Source organism: Oncorhynchus mykiss, chromosome 21, assembly GCF_013265735.2.
Source record: "Oncorhynchus mykiss isolate Arlee chromosome 21, USDA_OmykA_1.1, whole genome shotgun sequence".
Classification (NCBI taxonomy): domain Eukaryota; kingdom Metazoa; phylum Chordata; class Actinopteri; order Salmoniformes; family Salmonidae; genus Oncorhynchus; species Oncorhynchus mykiss.
In genome coordinates, this window is record NC_048585.1 from 46,883,101 (window position 1) to 46,902,780 (window position 19,680).

At 41.6% G+C, this 19,680-nt stretch overlaps 1 protein-coding gene across 16 annotated transcripts in view; it reads right to left on the reverse strand.

Annotated features, from left to right (window-relative positions):
• LOC110500600 (adhesion G protein-coupled receptor L3) overlaps positions 1-19,680 on the reverse strand; it is a 313,269-nt gene that overhangs the window by 165,814 nt on the left and 127,775 nt on the right. For all 16 annotated transcript variants that reach the window (XM_021578039.2, XM_021578040.2, XM_021578038.2 and 13 more), the window contains exon 5: positions 7,184-7,293. In XM_021578039.2, the coding sequence (XP_021433714.2) occupies positions 7,184-7,293 (110 nt within the window). The remainder of the gene's footprint in view (positions 1-7,183; positions 7,294-19,680) is intronic.

Below are 19,680 nucleotides of genomic sequence, written 5' to 3' on the forward strand. Positions count from 1 at the left end.
ATTCAGATGGAAATAAATCCCTCAAATTAATTGTTAAGGTGCTAATTGAAATGCATTCCAGGTGACTTCCTCATGAAGCTGGTTGAGAGAATGCCAAGAGTGTGCAAAGCTGTCATCAAGGTAAAAGGTGACTATTTGAAGAATCTCAAATATAAAATATATTTTGATTCGTTTAACACTTTTTTGGTTACAACATGATTCCATATGTGTTATTTCATAGTTTTGATGTATTCACTATTATTCTACAATGTAATAAATAGTAAAAATAAAGAAAAACCTTTGAATGAGTAGCTGTTACAAAAGTTTTGACCGGTAGTGTATGTTAGAATTTTGGAATCGCAAAAATAATAATGGCTTCTGCATAATGCTAAAGGCTTTAGTGACCTTGTAACCCTCTTAAGCCCTCGATAGCCATGCCCACGTGAACGACAGCTGTATGGATCTGCATTTAAATAATTAACATTTCACAATTTCATCATTATAGCAACGAGGTGGCAGAATGGTATCATTAGGCGCTAATAGAGATTCATGGCTGAGTGGAGGCCATTTTGGTCATATTTCACCCTCTTTCTTCCCCTCCTTTCTTCCTGTTCTCTGAACCTAGGAGGGCACAGTGACTAGACTCCCACATCTTAATTAATGACACAAATTAGAGGGCTTTGAATAGCATGTGGGGGGGGGGGGGGGGTCATGTATACAATTTCTATTATTTTTCCCTGAGGGGCGGGGGGGGGGGGGGTTGGGTCACAGGTACAATTGCTCGGTCTAAGTCTCTGCCTCCTGTGCCTCCTTTCGCCCCTGTCCCTCAGCCTCCTTCCGCCCCTGACCCTCAGCCTCCTTCCGTCCCTGACCCTCAGCCTTCTTCCGCCCCTGACCCTCTTGTATACTCCTCTGTCTCGTTTCTCCTCTGTCCCCCATTTCTCCCTCTCCCTCCCTCCCTCCTCTCCTCTCTCTCTCCTTTTCTCCTCTATTGCTCTCCCTCCCTGGGAGCAGTAGCTGTGCTCTCTCATAACCTTGACAGTGCAGGAAGCCGCCAGTGTGTGTGTGTGTGTGTGTGTGTGTGTGTGAGCATTAGTGTGTGTGTGTTTTCAAGTGTGTGTGTGTGTGTGTGTGTGTGTGTGTGTGAGAGAGAGAGAGACAGGTGCAAAGACTTGGCGCACAGCCAACCAGTCATACACCAGGGAGAGGCAGCAGACAGACCGATAGAGGGGAAAATAACACAAGCAAAATAAATAATGATTAAATACATTTTCAGGAACATGGACCGGAATTGGAGTAGAAATAACTTAATTTCACTTCCTGAACACGCCTTGATTCCAGAAACCTTGACATTACAGAAGGGAAGCAGGAAAGTGAAAGCAGGCAGAGGGGAAATAAGAAAGCTTTTAGTCTGGCGATAAAGAGTGTTTGGTGAGAGAACACAGAAGAAAGAGGGGGCTTCATTACACCAGACACTGTAGGAACTCGGATTAGCAGGGCGATATCGCAGAGAGAGACCCCAATGAGGCCAATCAGAGTGATAGCCCTGGCACTAAGCATCCCTTGTGTTCGTGCGTGTCTCTCTTTTCTTTGAACTTAGCACCCATGTCAAAAATGTGTGTGTGTGTGCCTGCGTGCATACGCGTGTGCCTGTGTTTCTGCCCATGAAGGACCAAAAGATAGAGGCCAGAACGAGGACCTGATAAATTACATGGCTATTAGTGGGGGGAAAGCATTTTTCCACATGCCCAGATTCACCTCTAACACCTCCATTTATCCACATTGGTAATCACACCCTTCCTGGGCAATTACTGACCCACTACTAGAACAATGCAGGAAAATACATGCATTAATGTCTTCTAATTTCCCTCGCCTTTCCATGTATCCTCTATGATAATTAAGTTACACACTGTATCCTTGTTGAAGTGAGAAGTCAGTGCATTCAACACTGTATTAGTACGTATTCCTCTTAGTAAGTAGCCTTCGCCTGCTCACAGTTGGTTAAAATCACACGATGCACACCAGACGACATCATCAGTCTCTCTGGATGATGTCATCGGAAAAAACGCATCTATCTATCTATTTGACTACAAAACATAGAAACGCACCATTTTCACGTGGTTCTAGAGATGATCAACTTGATGTTGAACATTTGGAATTTTCCCTTTAATCAATTAGCAACAATGCGATTATTTAATTACAAAACACAATGACTGTGGATCTGGGAGCCTACGGATCTGGGAGCCTAACCATGGACATAATCAGTTTGTCAGTGTTCAAACCAATGACTGTGACATTCAAGATACAAGTCATTGATTTTTATTTCCCCCTTATATTTGCGCACACACACACACACACACACACACACACACACAGTAAGACCATAAGCCATCATCATAAGCTTTCCCCAGTTGCAGGGTGGTCAGCTGCCACCAAACGATATGATAGCACTGCAATCCCCCTTTCACACATTAGGATAGGTAGATATAGTCATTCAGGTGACAAGACTCCCTTCCCTGTCAGTCTGTAGGCTAATGCTGGTGCCTGTGTGTGAATGCCTTATATACAACTGACGACTAAATGACTGACTGAGTTAGTTATATACTGTTTATCTGATAAAGATGAATACATATGCAATTATACATCATAGGCTAGATATTGATGCCATTACTTGCGGTGTGAATGACAGAAGGTTACACTGACACAGACAATTTGTCTTTTCCTCTTAAGCATTTAGCCAAGACTTTACGTTTTCATGTCATCATTTTCCATCTCAAATCAGATTTGAAATCAATCTCGCTACAGGCCTCAGGGAGCCCGGCTGACTATTAAAAAGTGCCTGGTCAGCCAAACAGTCCGTTCACACAGGTGCTGTTTACTAAAGGTGTGACTGTGGCGTAATGTCGCCCGTAATGACACCACATTTTGTGGGGGCGGCATTGTAAACGACACCCACGCGCCGCATTGATTTCACATTTCTATCTGCCGTCTCAGCACCAGGCAGGTGCTGAGTGTTGTGCCAAAAATAATCAGTTGCTTGATTCGGTTAGGCCGCCGAACCGGTTTCTGCTTATTAAGGATTGATTGCTCGTCCATGCAGAAATAATTAGGGGCAGAAATAAATAAATAAAAACGGCTTATTGTCGGGCAAAAGTACGTGGCTGTGCGCCACAACTTATAGCTGAGGACTGACTACCTCATTTCAGCCAACTCAAAAAGGTCTTGATTACATGATTATACATCTTGGCTTAGCTCGTGCACACAAGCCGTTTTCGGAGCTGGCGGGATCCCGCTGTGCATTGTGGCTTTTTTTAAACTTTTTTTTTTACAATGTATTTATTAGCGTGCAAGAACAGGAAAGCTCTGGTTTTACCTCGTATCGGGATTTATCAGCAGAAATCAAGGTCAGTACATTCGCCATCTAATTAGTCATAGAGGAGGTAGGGAGTTGGGAAAGGCCGATGCCAGGTTGCAACCCCCTCTTTTTCCCTCCAAAGGGAGTTTGGTGATCGGCCAAACATTCCACAAGGGAAACTGCCGCCTTTTCAACAGGGGGATGTGTTTTCTTTCATGACCCTGCGGGGAACTAAGGAGCACTCTGAGGTGTTATGACTATATGGATTCATTAAAAGTTATGAAAGAGTGGGGTCAGAGGGCTACTGGGAAACAGAGTTGACCTCTAAAAGATTGGGCTGGGACCTGCTCGTTAAAGAACAAACATTTTGATAAGCGAGGGACGGGACTGACGGGAGCGGAGTCTTTCTGAATCTTTCTGGAGACATGAGAGAATTTGAATCAAGGGCCCGGTTTGAATAGTCTTAAAGTGTATCCTTCCTTCCTCCGTCCTTGAGCAAACCACTGATTTGACACAATGTATGATTGGTGAAAGCGATGCGGTGACACGCTTGCACTGATCAACCCATGCACGTTATATCAGTGATTATTTCAAGGAAGGGTTGAAGGAGCGAGGCGTTTTTAAGAGTATTCAAACAGGGCCTGAGAGTCAAGGTTATAGGTCATCATCACAACAGGACGACGGGCGCATCACTCATTCCAAAAGGGTAGCCGTAGTAATCCACAAACTGCATGGCAGAGCACGTCTAAACAAGGGAAGCACAGGGGAGGTATGTGAGTGTTCTCGCGTTGGAGGAAACACAAGTTCATGCTGACGCGAACATAAAGACGGCTTATATCATTGGCAACGTGGCAATATCAGAAAGTAGTTGTTTACCGACGAGAAGCGGTATAGAAGTAGAGTTGGTTTCTCCAAATGACTCTATCATCATGACACACATGGGCTCTGCGCCAGCATGATTGCCTTCGACTCAGCACCGTCTTGTCGTCTTGGACCGACTAGAAAAAGGAAGCTCTTATCTCAAATGATTATTCCGACTATTGGTCTGCATCTCTCCAAATCACAGGCAAACACAGGTGTGGCTAGCTCCCAAAATAACCGCCATTACAATTCATGGTGTGAATTGAAATCGCCAATTAATCAAAACGATATCATATGGGGTCAGAGTGAAGCTCTCTGCAGCGTCTCATTCACTACTATTGCAGGTGTGGGTCTGATGGAGCCCTTCTCCTCTGCTCATGGAAGATGGAGAGAGGAGCTGTAACTTATTCTGACAGTGCCTGCTTTCAGCACCGGAATACTGATGAAAACATCTTCCACAGGAAGAGAGAGAGATATAGGCAGAGAGGGTGCGAAAGAACACGAGAGAGAAAGAACAAGAGCGAGAGAACAAGAGAGAGAACTTGTCAGTGGGATATACTGTGGAGATTTTTCGGCTGGAGGAGAATTCACACCATGGGTGGCTGGTCCTCTTATTAGTCTCTCAGTCAGTCTGTCTGGTGATAGGCTGGAGATGGGGTTGGGTGAGGGGGTATGGTTCGGGAGAAGGGTGCAGGGGTATGGTTCTGGAGTAGGGTTGGGTGTGGGGGGCTGGTTTACCACACATTCCTCCTTATACCATCTATCTGCCCATAATTGCCTCATCTCAAATGCACTATTTTTCCTAACATGTTACTCATTTAACTGGCGATTCGTAAAATCACAAACAAGTCAGTGCTTTTGGCCATCCTAGTTATTAGCCCTCTATGTCTTCTCAGTGTCTTGAGAAGTGCTCACATCAGTATTGCAGTACTGGAGCTGTTATAGGAATGTATTGATGGATTCTGAAATGGAGTTGCAATTGTGATGCTGGGGAGGTGGTTGTAATCAACAGTGTTTAATACAAAACAAAACACTGATTCTAAGAAAAGAGAGGGATGCTTACTGTAGGATGTGTCTGAATTCACCACCAGGGAAGAAGATCCATTATTTGATGTGGACTGTTGAGTCCAATGCTACCACTGAACAAATGGGTTGTGGCTCAAATATATCCAAGCACTGTATGGTGGATAATCTTACGATAAGAACCACCACTGTGGAAATTAGAGCTTTTTTTAAAATCCAATATATAGTTTCTGACAGGCTGCCTTTTCATTGCATAATCACCTCAGATTTTTGTATATAGAAAACGTAGATAAAAGCACCGCAAAATGAAATAACATCTGATATGTGGCATTTGTTTCATTTGAAACGCAGCATGATACTATCCATTCTCCAAAGGCACAAAGCCGGATGGCAGCAAATATAATTGTCTTTAACTGACACATCCAGTTCATTCCAAATTACAATAGCTTCTAAATCCCATGTGGTTAGCTTTTGACACATTTCGGTACCACAGGCTTTCACAGCAAAAAACATTCTCCTTTCGAGGTCAGCGAAACAATGTGGGAGGTCGTATGATAATGGCCGTGCACTTCCAGTGACCACATCCTCTCTTCCTGTTTGTCTGTTTAACCCGGTCTACACGCTGGGTATTCCATTCACACTTCAAACCTTTTCCATTTCCAGTTCACCCATGGATACCTTTGGGGTGCTTCGGTCATGCTATGATGCCACTGTGGCTGAAAGGCATGCGGTTTTGAAGGTTTTAAAAGGTTCAGGCCTAGGTCTCTCATCCCATATACGAAGTGTGTTTGTGAAACAAATGGCCTAGCTAGAAGCTAAGCTAATACAATTGAGTTCTGTTGGAATTGAATTGAACACGGCAGCTAAAAACCTGACTGCATTTCGAATAAAGCTAAACTTCCTTTGAGGCTAAAGGACTAACTTGGACACAGTTGGTAATAGCTCCGACAGTTCCGTTAGCTCCCTTCTCAATGCTTAGAACCGAGGCTGAATACTCAGAAAAGGATCAGTTGATGACCGATGCAATATTTTCATTTTATGTGTGTGAGCAAATCAATTGACCAATTGCAAAACATCTGGTTATCTTTCAACGTCATATAGGGCTATTTATGTGGTTCCATCATTAAAAATGACCTCTTCTGACAGAGTAGTCTGTCTTGTCAGCTGTCTAAAAGCACTGTTAAAGGAAGAACAGGTGGAATAAGAATGACATCAACATTGACATGTTATGTATGGATGATAGCCCTTTGAAGTATAATCCTACATTCGATCTTAATCTCGCTTGAATCCAATGCCTCACTTGTATACCAGATCCCCGTAGCAATCAATACACTGCCCATCAGCAATCTAATAACATGTATTTCTTATAAGCCCAATATGGCATGTGCTGGATTATCATTGACAATGTGTTATTCATACATGAAGATACAAAATGAGTTGGATAAAGGAGAAAAATAGATCAGACATTCACACAGATATTGTCGGAGATAAAAATCGACCAGGGTTTGGAATAAAGGTAATCATTTTGACACGCTAAAGTGAATTTGAACTTTCATTTTTCACATTACATTGAGGGCACAATCGATAGTCCTGCACAATAGAGGTTACCGGAATCAGATACTGACATTTCCCAGCACCCATGCTACCTCACTTCAGACCCCTTCTTATTGTTGCATCCTTAAAAAGTGACCACATTTACTTAAATGACATAATCATACATTTTAGCATATGACAGAGTGAAGTGGCATTGCTGTTACATGAAAATTAAGCGTGATGAAGAAGGAAGTTACAATGCAGAAATCATCATGTACTTTGTTACAGGTTTTGTCCCAAATGGTACACTATTCTCTCTATAGTGCACTACTGACCAAAGTCCTATAAGTGCACTATATAGGGAATAGCGTGCAATATGGGATAAAGCGATGAACTGCTTCGAGAAACACAAGAGAATGAAGAGATACGTACTGTAGGGTACACATTCGTACTGGACTTCTAGGTACTTATAGGTTCCGGGGCAAGGGTCAGGAAATACATCTGGTCCAGCCACTACAGCACACTGGGTCCGATTATTACATCTGAAAGGGAAGAGAAAGGTCAGGTTAACGGGGCAACCTGGGATTCAAACAACAAAGCAGTCAGCCTGCAATCGTTTTTGGTCAACAGCTGAGGGACAGGGCAAGAGAAATGTTAACACTCAAATTCATAGACAGACATATGGATGCGAGGACTGACCATCCAGGATGATCCAAATGATGGTTTTACAGCATGTGTAAAACCTTACAGTGTGTGTTTGTGGATTCAGAAATACTGACAATAGAATCATAAAGTCAATATCCAGAAGTGCCCAATCAAACGCTGATGTTGCTACATTGGCAAATATTATAAATATTTAGCATGTGGTTAATGAACTAGAATTAATTCCCATTTCATTTCGCTGCTCAGATTAAGAGGTCGATGCATTTGCGGGTTCTGTGGACATTGCTTGCCATGCTGTCAATGGTAGAATCATCCATTTGACGAGAAGAATAAGGCTAAAACAATGTCAATATCCAAATGACACCCTATGCCCTTTATAGTGCACTACTTTTGACCAAAGGCATATGGTCCTGGTTGAAAGTAGTGCACTATGTAGGAAATAGGGTGCAATTTGGGACATAGTCAATTTCTCTGCCGTGATATGAATTTGCACTGTGTGCAGACTGATAATCAGGGTATGACGGATGGGGACAGGAAACAGTCGGCCGAGTGCAAAATCGGCTCAGACACGAAAGAGCCTTCACCTCGGCTTTCATTATCAACACAATTACTTGTCTGGCAGTGTCTTACGTGTGCCATTTTACTTTTGGCATTCATCAATCAAAGCTCAACCACCACATGCACCCGATGATGTCGCCAGGCGTAATGACACCGCTTACTGCACAAAATTTACCATCACATGCTTAACCCCATCAGTCCATAGATCCCAGCAAAAAAAATAAGACTTTTCATTTACAGTATCTGACCATTTATCTGCTTGTCCAGACCTTATATTTAGCCTCACATTGAATGGTTTTACCATTTTCTTTTCAGGACAACCAGGGCGACAAGCAGAACAGCAAACAATTTGACATAAACAGATCCATCCATTAAGGTCCACCGCTCGTCGAATATCTCATTCCAAAATCTTGAGCATTAATATGGAGTTGGTCCCCCCTTTGCTGCTATAACAGCCTCCACTCTTCTGGGAAGGCTTTCCACTGATGTTGGAACATTGCTGCGGGGACTTGCTTCCATTGAGCCACAAGAGAATTAGTGAGGTCGGGCACTGATGTTGGGCGATTAGGCCTGGCTCGCAGTCGGCGTTCCAATTCATCCCAAAGGTGTTCGATGGGGTTGAGGTCAGTGCTCTGTCATGAAGTTGCCCTCTTTGGGTACAGCAAGCCCCATCCCCCTCTCCCTGCCTCCTACAACTAGGCTGCTGTGGTCAGAGAGGTCGTAAATTCCTCGAAGAGAGTATCTCCTCATGGCCACAGTATAGAGACAGCGTGAATTTTCATAGAGAACAAAGGAATTTCCTCAACCTCACAGAACATGAGGTCCGAACAACATTTATGTTCCGGAGAAGGTATAAAAGATCGGTGAAGAATACAGCTACGAACTGGTCCGTTTGTTACATTTTGGTGAAGCTCATGGGAGACGGTGCGGCCACATTACCATAACGCTGTTTATATAATAGCCTCAGATATGAGGTTTACATCTAATTGTTGTATAAAATGAATGAGTGAGGATGATACTGTTTGTAAAATTGTGTAATGTGATTTTGGACTGTTTAAAACTTCTTCGGGATAGGGGGCAGCATTTTCACTTTTGGATAAATAGCGTGCCCAAATTCAACTTCCTGCTGCTTATTCCCAGAATATAAAATATGCATATTATTAGTAGATTTGCATAGGAAACACTCTGAAGTTTCTAAAACTGTTTGAATCATGTCTGTGAGTATAACATAACTTATGTAGCAGGCAAATCCCCGAGGACAAAGCATTCCGATTTTTTTGCTTTGAGGTCACTGTCTATTCAATGAGTTTTCTTTGGGAAACTAGATTTCTAAGGGACTTGTTTGTAGTTCATCCACTGGATGTCACCAGTCTTTAGAAATTGGTTGAGGTTATTCCTTTGTGTGATGAAGAAGTACGGCCATTTTGAATGTGTGTCATTTGAAGTGGATTTTTTGAGAAGGCGAATGACTAGAAAAGTAGCGTTAGTTTGTTGTCTTCCTGTATTGAACACAGATTGTCCCGTCTACAATTTGATCGATTATTAACATTTAAAAATACCTAAAGTTGTATTACAAAAGTAGTTTGAAATGTTTTGGCAAAGTTTACAGGTAACTTTTGAGATATTTTGTAGTGACGTTGCGCAGGTTGGAACCGTTTTTTTTCTTGATCAAACGCGCCAAATAAATTGACCTTTTGTATATATATTGATGGAATTAATCGAACAAAACATTTGTGATGTTTATGGGACATATTGGAGTGCCAACAAAATAAGCTTGTCAAAGGTAAGGCATGATTTATATTTTATTTATGCGTTTTGTGTGGTGCCTGCAGGGTTGAAATATGCTACTCTCTCTTTGTTTACTGTTGTGCTATCATCAGATAATAGCATCTTATGCTTTCGCCCAAAAAGCCTGTTTGAAATCTGACATGTTGGATGGATTCACATCAAGTGTAGCTTTAATTTGGTAGCTTACATGTGTGATTTAATGAAAGTTAGATTTTTATATCATTTTATTTGAATTTGGCGCTCTGCATTTTCCCTGGCAATTGGCCAAGTGTGATGCGACTGTCCCTTCTATCCCAGAGAGGTTAATGAAGGAAACTCCAATTCCCTTTTGAGTTTAACTAAATCAGAGGACCGCCCATGAGCACAGTTAGGGTCGGGCATCCTGGGACAGGCCCTTTTCTGCAACTCCTGAGTAAACCCCAACTTTGAGAAATTCTCACTTGACCATGTTATTCTCCATTACGAGAGGACAAAGGTTGCAGACCATTGCTGAATCTTTTAACCATACCACGTGGTTAAACTCTTAGACTATCGATACCGGCAGAATAAGAACAAGTCTTTGATATTAATTATTAGTCTGCAGCTAGGAATTCGGTATCATTGAACGCGAAGAACGACAACCGCCGAAACATCCATTCTACAAAAACATGAATGAATGTCACTCTGAACAATCCACTCTAACCAGGCGAGAGAGAGAGAGCGAGAGAGAGCGAGAGAGAGCGAGAGGACGAAAACTCTCCAATAGAAACAAACTTTTCAACAAAGATCCCGACGACACACTGAGCGTAAATATATATATTGATTGCAATTGTTCCCGTATGAGTGAGCGTTCATGTGCAAAGGATCAGCATTTCAATTGTTATAATTATCAACTTTGTAGTGTCTCATCTCAGTTGGCCCCCACTTCCCCTTTTGTCCACCAAGCCGCGATACCGGTTTATCCCACTAGGGAAACGCCGTTATAATTTCCTTGTACTTATCTGTTTTTTTATGCATTTCTGTGAATTGCTTAGTTAGTAAATCAATTATTTAAGACAATTGATGTATGGATGACTCATAGTGAAGACTGGGTTTGGAATGAGTGAAGACTACGTTTGGAATGAGACTAACGTGAGGTAAAGTAAATAATTCATTAATTCAAAGACTAATTGATCAGATATAAAATATCTGAAAAGTTATTAGGAAATTATAACTTTGCAATCTGAATATTTTCCTTGGTACCCCAACTTCCTAGTTAATTACAGTTACATGATTAATCAATTTAATCGCGTAATACTAAATACTTCAGTTTAATGATGCTAAAGACACGACAGCTCTGTGCAGGGCAGTGAAGTTGATCCACACTGATCTTACAAACCATTTCTGTATGGACCTCACTTTGTGCACTGGGGGGATTGTCATGCTGAAACAGGAAAGGCTCTCCCGAAACTGTTGCCACAAAGTTGGAAGCACAGAATCGCATAGAATGTCAATGTATACTGTAGCATTAAAATTTCCCTTCCCTGGAACTAAGGGGACTAGCCCGAACCATGAAAAACAGCCCCAGTTCTCCACCAAACTTTAGTTGGCACTATGCATTTGGGCAGGTAGCGTTCTCCTGGCATCCGCCAAACCCAGATTTGTCATTCGGACTGCCAGATGGTTAAGCGTGATTCATCACTCGAGAGAACGTGTTTCCACTTCTCCAGAGTCCAATGGCAGTAAGCTTTACACCATTCCAGCCCACGCTTGGCATCGCGCATTTTGATCTTAGGCTTGTGTGCGGCTACTCAGCCATGGAAACCAATTCCATGAAGCTCCCGACGAACAGTTCTTGTGCTGACATTGCTTCTAGAGGCAATTTGTAACTTGGTGAGTGTTGAAACCGAGGCGCCTGGAGGTCCTGTTCTGTGAGATTGGGTGGCCTACCACTTCGCAGCTGAGCCATTGTTGCTGCTAGACATTTCCCACTTCACAATAACAGCACTTGCAGTTGACCGGGACAGCTTTACAAGGGCAGAAATTTGATGAACTGACTTGTTGGAAAGGTGGCATTGAAAGTCACTAAAACAATTCTACTGTCACTGTTTGTCTCTGGAGATTGCATGGCTGTGTACTCAATTCTATACACCTGTCAGCAATGGGAGTGGCTGAAATAGCTGAATCCACTAACTTGAAGGAGTGTCCACATCATTTTGTATATAGTGTATAAATGCTGTAAGCACAGAAATTGTTTTCTCACCGGAAAAATGAATATCCAACTAGTCAGTGTGGAGTTTGTGACAGCGACTATGTGAGCATAGTATTATAGATGCTGTCCTGGGATTTCCTATGATCTTCTATGGACAAGAACACCTTACGTTCTAACAACTCTTGTGTAGCTTGTGAGCATCATAGAGTCTCAGCTTAGTGCTCAAACCATTGACTCTACAGACGTTTTCGTAAAAATACCCGTTACCGGGCCCTTTTGGGATCTGCCCTTGTCTCACAAACACCGCTCTAGCTCAGCCCACGTAAATTACACAGACTAATGGTATCTACAGATAAAATCCAACGAATCCAAATGGTACAATCCAGAAGTCCTAAGCTCAAACAGTGTTTAAAAAAGGGTTAGTCCAAAACGCACCAGCGTTACGGAGGGACTCATTTGATTAAAGTGTATTGATTGATATGATCGAATCATCTGTGCACATCAGTAGACAAAAAGGTCAATGCCACAGCTAGAGGAGTTAGAAGTCACATACCCTACGCATGTGAACCTCTGCTTAACATTCCTTGACAAGCTATGCAAAAATCTCTTAAAACATACAATCAAACAAAATCTACTAGCATTAACTGGCTATATGTGTAACGTATTGACTACCAAATCTACACGTCTTACCTGTCTATATCTAAAACGTATTGGCTACCAAATCTACACGTCTTACCTGTCTATATCTAAAACATATTGACTACCAAATCTACACGCCTTACCTGGCTACATCTAAAACGTATTGACTACCAAATCTACACGCCTTACCTGTCTACATCTAAAACATATTGACTACCAAATCTACATGCCTTACCTGGCTACATCTAAAATGTATTGACTACCAAATCTACACGTCTTACCTGTCTACATCTAAAACATATTGACTACCAAATCTACACGCCTTACCTGTCTACATCTAAAACGTATTGACTACCAAATCTACACGCCTTACCTGGCTACATCTAAAATGTATTGACTACCAAATCTACACGCCTTACCTGTCTACATCTAAAACGTATTGACTACCAAATCTACACGCCTTACCTGGCTACATCTAAAACGTATTGACTACCAAATCTCCACTTCAATCTATCTAGGTTCATCTGGCAGTATCTAAAATTCAATAACTTGTCACCAAGAGCCATTCACAATATACTATATGCCCTATGCATGAGAGTCAATCCTCTTCATCATCCTTGACAAGCTATGCATAAATCTAAAACTCATATCAAAATCTTCTGATATCTACTAGGTTAATCTGGCAATATCTATAATGTATTTACTTCTCAACGAGGAGCCATTCATTCACAATGTAAATCAAAGAAGGTCAAGGCGCAAGCTGACACAATGATTCATGCAGTACAATTAAAAGGTTCCCTCACACCTTAATTAACATTGATTGTCCCTGGACTAATCAATCGCTCCAGTAAGGGGAGAGAGTGAAGGCAAGACTCGTTTACAACCCCGCCCCTTAATGAGATATGGTCCGGAGCTTCAGCACCCATCCAGGCTTTATGGGGTCATGACCCCCCCCTCCGTCACTCACTCACCCCGGATTAAGGGGCGAGAGCCTCCGTTAGAAATGTCTGGAGGGTCGTTTGTTCATAGGAAGAGAACATTCCAAAGGCTATAAACGCCACTCAAATAAATAAGGTACAGGCCAATGAAAGAAGACAATTATAGAAGCCTTCCTTATCGCCAGGCAGGTTTCTCTCTCAGTTTACTATCAAGGAATGGGGGGCTCTTGTAATTGTCAAAGGTGATGGGGTGAGTAGATGTTGGGATTGGATGTCAGCTGGAGTTAGAAAGGCAAGGTCAATTGGGACAGGTATTACGGGTAAGCTCTTCAAACACAAAGGCGTACACACACACACACATATACTTGTGAACATACATGTACACACACACACAGTACATTATCATAAATACATTTTACTTGAAGAAGCAATCATGTTATTTCTCCTGTTTATCATGATTAATAGATTTAAATATACCCCCCTGAATATTTAAAGACGAGAGCGCTCTTTACAGAAGGGCTATTATACAAAGCCAATACACCATCCTCCACATAAGAGTTTATTTTAGATTAAAACATGTTGACTGAATGCCATGTCATTTCCAAAACTTTCATCATGGTTTGTAATACATTTCCTCTGGGGTGGATTAAAATATACAATACTCCACGATGTGGGTTGCACATTTAATCCCTGCCTTTACATCTGTCTTGACCAATATTCCAGTTCCCACAAGGCATTGTGGCACATATCATGCAATGCACAGCATGCAACTTAACCTCTACGAAGTTGCAACCGGAATCGCACCCCCCCATTCCCTATTTGCAACACTATGTTTGACCATAGCCCCATTTAGTGCACTACTTTAGACCAGGGTCAATAGAGTTCTGATCAAAAGTAGTGCACTATGTAGGGAATAGGGTGCCATTTGGAAAACATCCCTCGGTCTCATGTGAACTGGCTTTCTCACAGCACATGGTACTCCAGATGAATAACCCCCCCCAAAAAATACAAAATAATTAGTTAAAATTAAACACATCACTACGCACTACGACTTCACAATGACCAATTAGAAGGATAAATCAGGGTTTCAGACTCTTGGCTCGGACGCATACCCTTTGGACTAGCAGGGTGAACCAACGGATTCGCATGGTGTTGATTGATTTAAATACGTAATTGGGGGAGGGGAAGCTGATCTGAGATTTGTACCTTGGGGAAACTTCACCCTGGAACAATGTGCGTTGGAGTCCTTCTAGGGAAAGGTTAAGAATAACATCACTCGTGTTGTGTTTAGTAAAATCCTTATTGTGGGGGTATGCTTTGAAAAGTTTGTGGTCACACGCACATCTTTCAAACCGTAGGTGCTGGGTTAATAAGGAACACCTATGAATTCCTAGGCATCAGTCATACAAAAGTTATACTTAAATCCAAAATGGTTCTCTAGTAAATTATTAAGAATGTCTCACCCCATGTTCAAGAATGGCTTTTTTCCCTTTATTCAGATTAGAACTGCTCACTTTCGGTTATTTGAAAACAAAATCTCCAAAATATTGTTATTTTTTAAACAAGCCTTAGAAAGTTGGTTGCTTAATCCACCTGAAAAAACAACAAATAGTGGTTAAACTCAAATATACTAATTGATTAAAAAAAAATTAAAAATATATATTTTTTTAAATGTAAAAAGGTATATTTTTTGCAAATGGCATCATAAATAGGACTGGTGTAGTTGTCACACATGCAGCTAACACAGACATATGGAAATGTCTGCTCTACCCAAAATTACAACCAACTAATTGCAGCATTACCACAAAAATGGAAGAGGCAAGTGGAAGGGGGGAAAAGTCTGTCGGCCCTGCATTAAAGACCAAAAATGGTTAAAGAAAATTGTGATAAATATAGAGATATACCAATTTCATTTCAGGACCAAACAATGTACAGCTGTGCCATATAGATTGCAAAATAGGTGGGAAGAGATTTTCGATGTACCGATTCCATGGCACATGGTTTGTGAATTGACACGCAAAACGACACCGGAATCAAAACTTCACATTTTTCAATTGCATACAATTACAACAATATATCTGCAATATTAAAACTGATCCACACCCTTGAGAAAAATAAACTAAAGAAAAGATACAATAAGAAAAAACAAAAGAGAAAAAGTACACCTCTGAAAAACAGCAAGGCCAGCACGCTGTTTATGATGCCAAGTCACCGCTTTAAGGGGTATTATTTGAACAGTATTCAGACCCCTCGACTTTTTTCCACATTTTGTTACGTTACAGCCTGATTCTAAAATTGATTTAATAGTTTTTTTCCCCCTCAATCTACACACAATACTCCATAATGATAAAACAAAAACAGGTTCAGAAATATTTGCTAAATTATATTAAAAAAATTAAACATCACATCTACATAAGCATTCAGACCCTTTAATCAGCACTTTGCTCAATAACCTTTGGCAGCGATTACAGCATCGAGTCTTCTTGGGTATGACGCTACAAGCTTGGCACACCTGTATTGGGGGAGTTTCTCCCATTCTTCTCTGCAGATCCACTCAAGCGCTGTCAGGTTGGATGTGGAGCGTCACTGCACAGCTACTTTCAGGTCTCTCCAGAGATGTTCGATCGGGTCATGTCCGGGCTCTGGCTGGGCCATTCAAGGACATTCATAGACTTCCCTCGAAGCCACTACTGCATTGTCTAAGCTGTGTGCTTAGGGTTGTTGTCCTGTTGGAAGGTGAACCTTCGCCCCGAGTATGAGGTCCTGAGTGCTCTGTAGTAGGTTTTCATCAAGGATCTCTCTGTACTTTGCTCCGTTGATCTTTCCCTCGATCCAGACTAGTCTCTCAGTCCCTGCTGCTGAAAATCATCCCCACGGCATGATGCTGCCACCACCATGCGTCATCGTAGGATGGTGCCATGTTTCCTCCAGACGTGACGCTTGGCATTCAGGCCAAATAGTTCAATCTTGGTTTCATCAGACTGGAGATTGTTGTTTCACATGGTATGAGAGTCTTTAAGTGCCTTTTGGCAAACTTCAAGCGGGATGTCATTTGCTGAGGAGTGGCTTCCATCTGGCCACTAACAAAGGCCTGATTGGTGGAGTGCTGCAAAGACGGTTGTCCTTCTGGAAGTTTCTCCAATCTCCACAAAGGAACTCTGGAGCTCTGTCAGAGTGACCATCGGGTTCTTGGTCACCTACCTCACCAAGGCCCTTCTCCCCCGATTGCTCTGTATGGCCGGGCGGTCAGCTCTAGGAAGAGTGTTAGTGGTTCCAAACTTCTTCCATTGTGTTCTATGGGACCTTCAATGCTGCAGATCTGTGCTGACACAATCCTTTGACCTCATGCCTTGTTTTTTGCTCTGGCATGCATTGTCAACTGTGGGACCTTACATAGACAGGTGTGTGTCTTTCCAAATCATGTCCAATCAATTGTATTTAACACAGGTGGACTCCAATCAAGTTGTAGAAACATCTCAAGGATGATCAATGGAAACAAGATGCATATGAGCTTAATGTAGCAAGGGTCTGAATACCTATGTAAAAATGTGTTTTTTATTTTGATAAATTAGCACAAACAAAAACGTGTTTCATTATGGGGTATTGTGTGTAGATTGCTGAGGTAATTGTTTTATTTAATCAATTTTAGAATAAGGCTGTAACGTAACAAAATGTAGAATGTATCAATATGTACCTTCCAAACGCTTAACATGCAAGGTGTGTTGTCTAATGGAATGGAATTTCAAAATGTTCAAATTACTATGGATTATGTGATGTACGGCGTATGCTGTAAACTTGACATATTATTGCAGTAGATCCTAAATTACTGCAGAAAAAGCAGCAAAAGCTGGCTCCAAAAAAAAGATATAGTACATTCAGCATCTGCAGTAAGCAGTCCAGCAGAACATTATATAAATAAATAAATAAACGCTTGTCATCGTCTTGTCAACTGTATGACATTTGGATAAAAACTATTTCACTTTTCGACAGACTGATCAAAGTACCACTCGCATACTTACTCCGTCTCGGAACACGGACAGAAAGAAAAAAGGTGATCGTATTAAGGAAGGAGAAAAAAAAAGACTAATGTTGACATTAATGGCTTGCTTCAGTAAAATGTAAATTGAGTATTCAACATCTTGGGGCTTGTTGGGAGAGGGGGGGGGGGGGGGGGGGGGGGAGTCTGCTTCTTCATTTTTCAATTTGGCCACAACCCCTGCTACAGCAGCCCCCGGCCAAGCCTTCCCTCCCTACCCTTTGCCGCCTGCTCCCTCGTCTGCTGTTTGTTATAGCGGACAGATTAGGGTTTAGACAGCACAGCTGACGACGGTGGATGTGGCACAAAACGCAGAGCCCCATGTAAGCACAAATCGTAATCGCTATAATCGCTGCTTGATCCCACCGCTGCCACCACCAAATGACAATGAATGGGTTCAGTCATCACCCCATTCCCCCTCCTATTAAACAGACACTACTCTGGTGTCTGTCAAATACTGGGGCTGTGGCGTCCACTGTCGATGACACAGATTCTTCAGTGTTAGACAACTAAAATACAGGCTAGAGTCTGTATCAATCTCCTCCTTCAGTTGTCAATGAACTGAAATACTGTTTGAAATCAAAAGGATACAGATGAGTCCAAAAAGCTGTTTATGACACAATAGTCATGGATTTGAGATAAGTGACCCGTAGCATTAGCTGCACTAAATTGCTACATAATCAATGTTTACAGTAATATCTTCAAGACATTTCCCAAAACAGCCATAATATGGTGCAATGACTCCACCCACAGGGACTGAGTTCTTCCTCAGGTCAGTTGCGGTTTGAGGTATAAACATGTCAAAAAGAAACAAACACTCTGAATTTACTTTCACTTATTCAGAGAAAACGAGTCCCGGTTGTGTCCTCCTTGCATGTCTGTTTGAGTGTTCTAGCTGGGGGAAGAGCATCACAGTGGAACACTCAGGCTGACAAAGTATCTGTTATTAGTCTGTCTCCAGTGGCAATAAGGGAAAATTGTGTGCTATGTTCTTCAGAGGAGAGAGGAGCCACAAGTCTCATCTAACCTGGTCTGGAAAGGTCTGAAATGAGAGGTGTGGATGGTGTGGTAGGGTGAAAGAGACAGTTAGAAAGAAAGGATGAAAGAGTACAACGCAAAAAGGAAGCACTTTTATATATAGTGTGTATATTAAAGTGTGTATGGTTGCACATTTGTACAACAGTGTACAGAGCACCTTCAGAAAGTATTCACACCCATTGAATTCGTCCCCATTTTGTCGTGTTAAAGCCTGAATTATAAAAGGATAACATTTAGATTATGTAGCACAATACCACATAATGTGGAAGTGGAATTGTGTTCCAAAATTACAAATTAGTTAAAAAAAACAAAAAAAGATTAAATGTCTTGAGTCAGTAAGTATTGAACCCCTTTGTTATGACAAGCCTAAATAACTTCTGGAGTAAAAATGCCCTTGAAAAGTCACAAAATAAGTTGCATGGACTCACTCTGTGTGCAATAGGTGTTGAACATGATTTCTGAATGACTACCTCATCTCTGTACCCTACTCATACAATTATCTGTACGGTCCCCTCAGTTCAGCAGTGAATTTCAAACACAGATTCAACCACAAAGACCTGGGAGGTTTTACAATGCCTCGCAGAGGAAGAAGGGCACCTATTGGTAGACATTGAATATCCCTTTGAGCATGATGAAGTTACACTTTGGATGGTGTATCAATACACCCAGTCACTACTAACTCAGTTGCCGAAGAGGAAGGAAAATGCTTTAAAAAAGTTTAATGGCCGTGATAGAAAACTGAGGCTGGATCAAAACATGCATTGTGTTTGTAACAAGACACTAAATTAATACTGCAAACAATTTGGCAAAAAAGCGTTATGTTTGGGGCAAATCCAACAAAACATTTCAAAATAATTGTATTTTTAAAAAGGAGAGCCTGCCTGGATCTTTAATTTAAAAGACCCTTGTTCCCGTCAGACTCAACGTTTATCTGAAGCCATTCTTGTTATTTTTCTATTAATTTTAAATGTTTGTAGGCCTATGTAGCCTAATTGTATCTATGATCGTATGCTATCCGTTTCTGTTTATATGTTCTATTTAAATCTGTAAATTAACCAACGATATCATGCCACATGATTACAGATACTCGTGTGTGTCC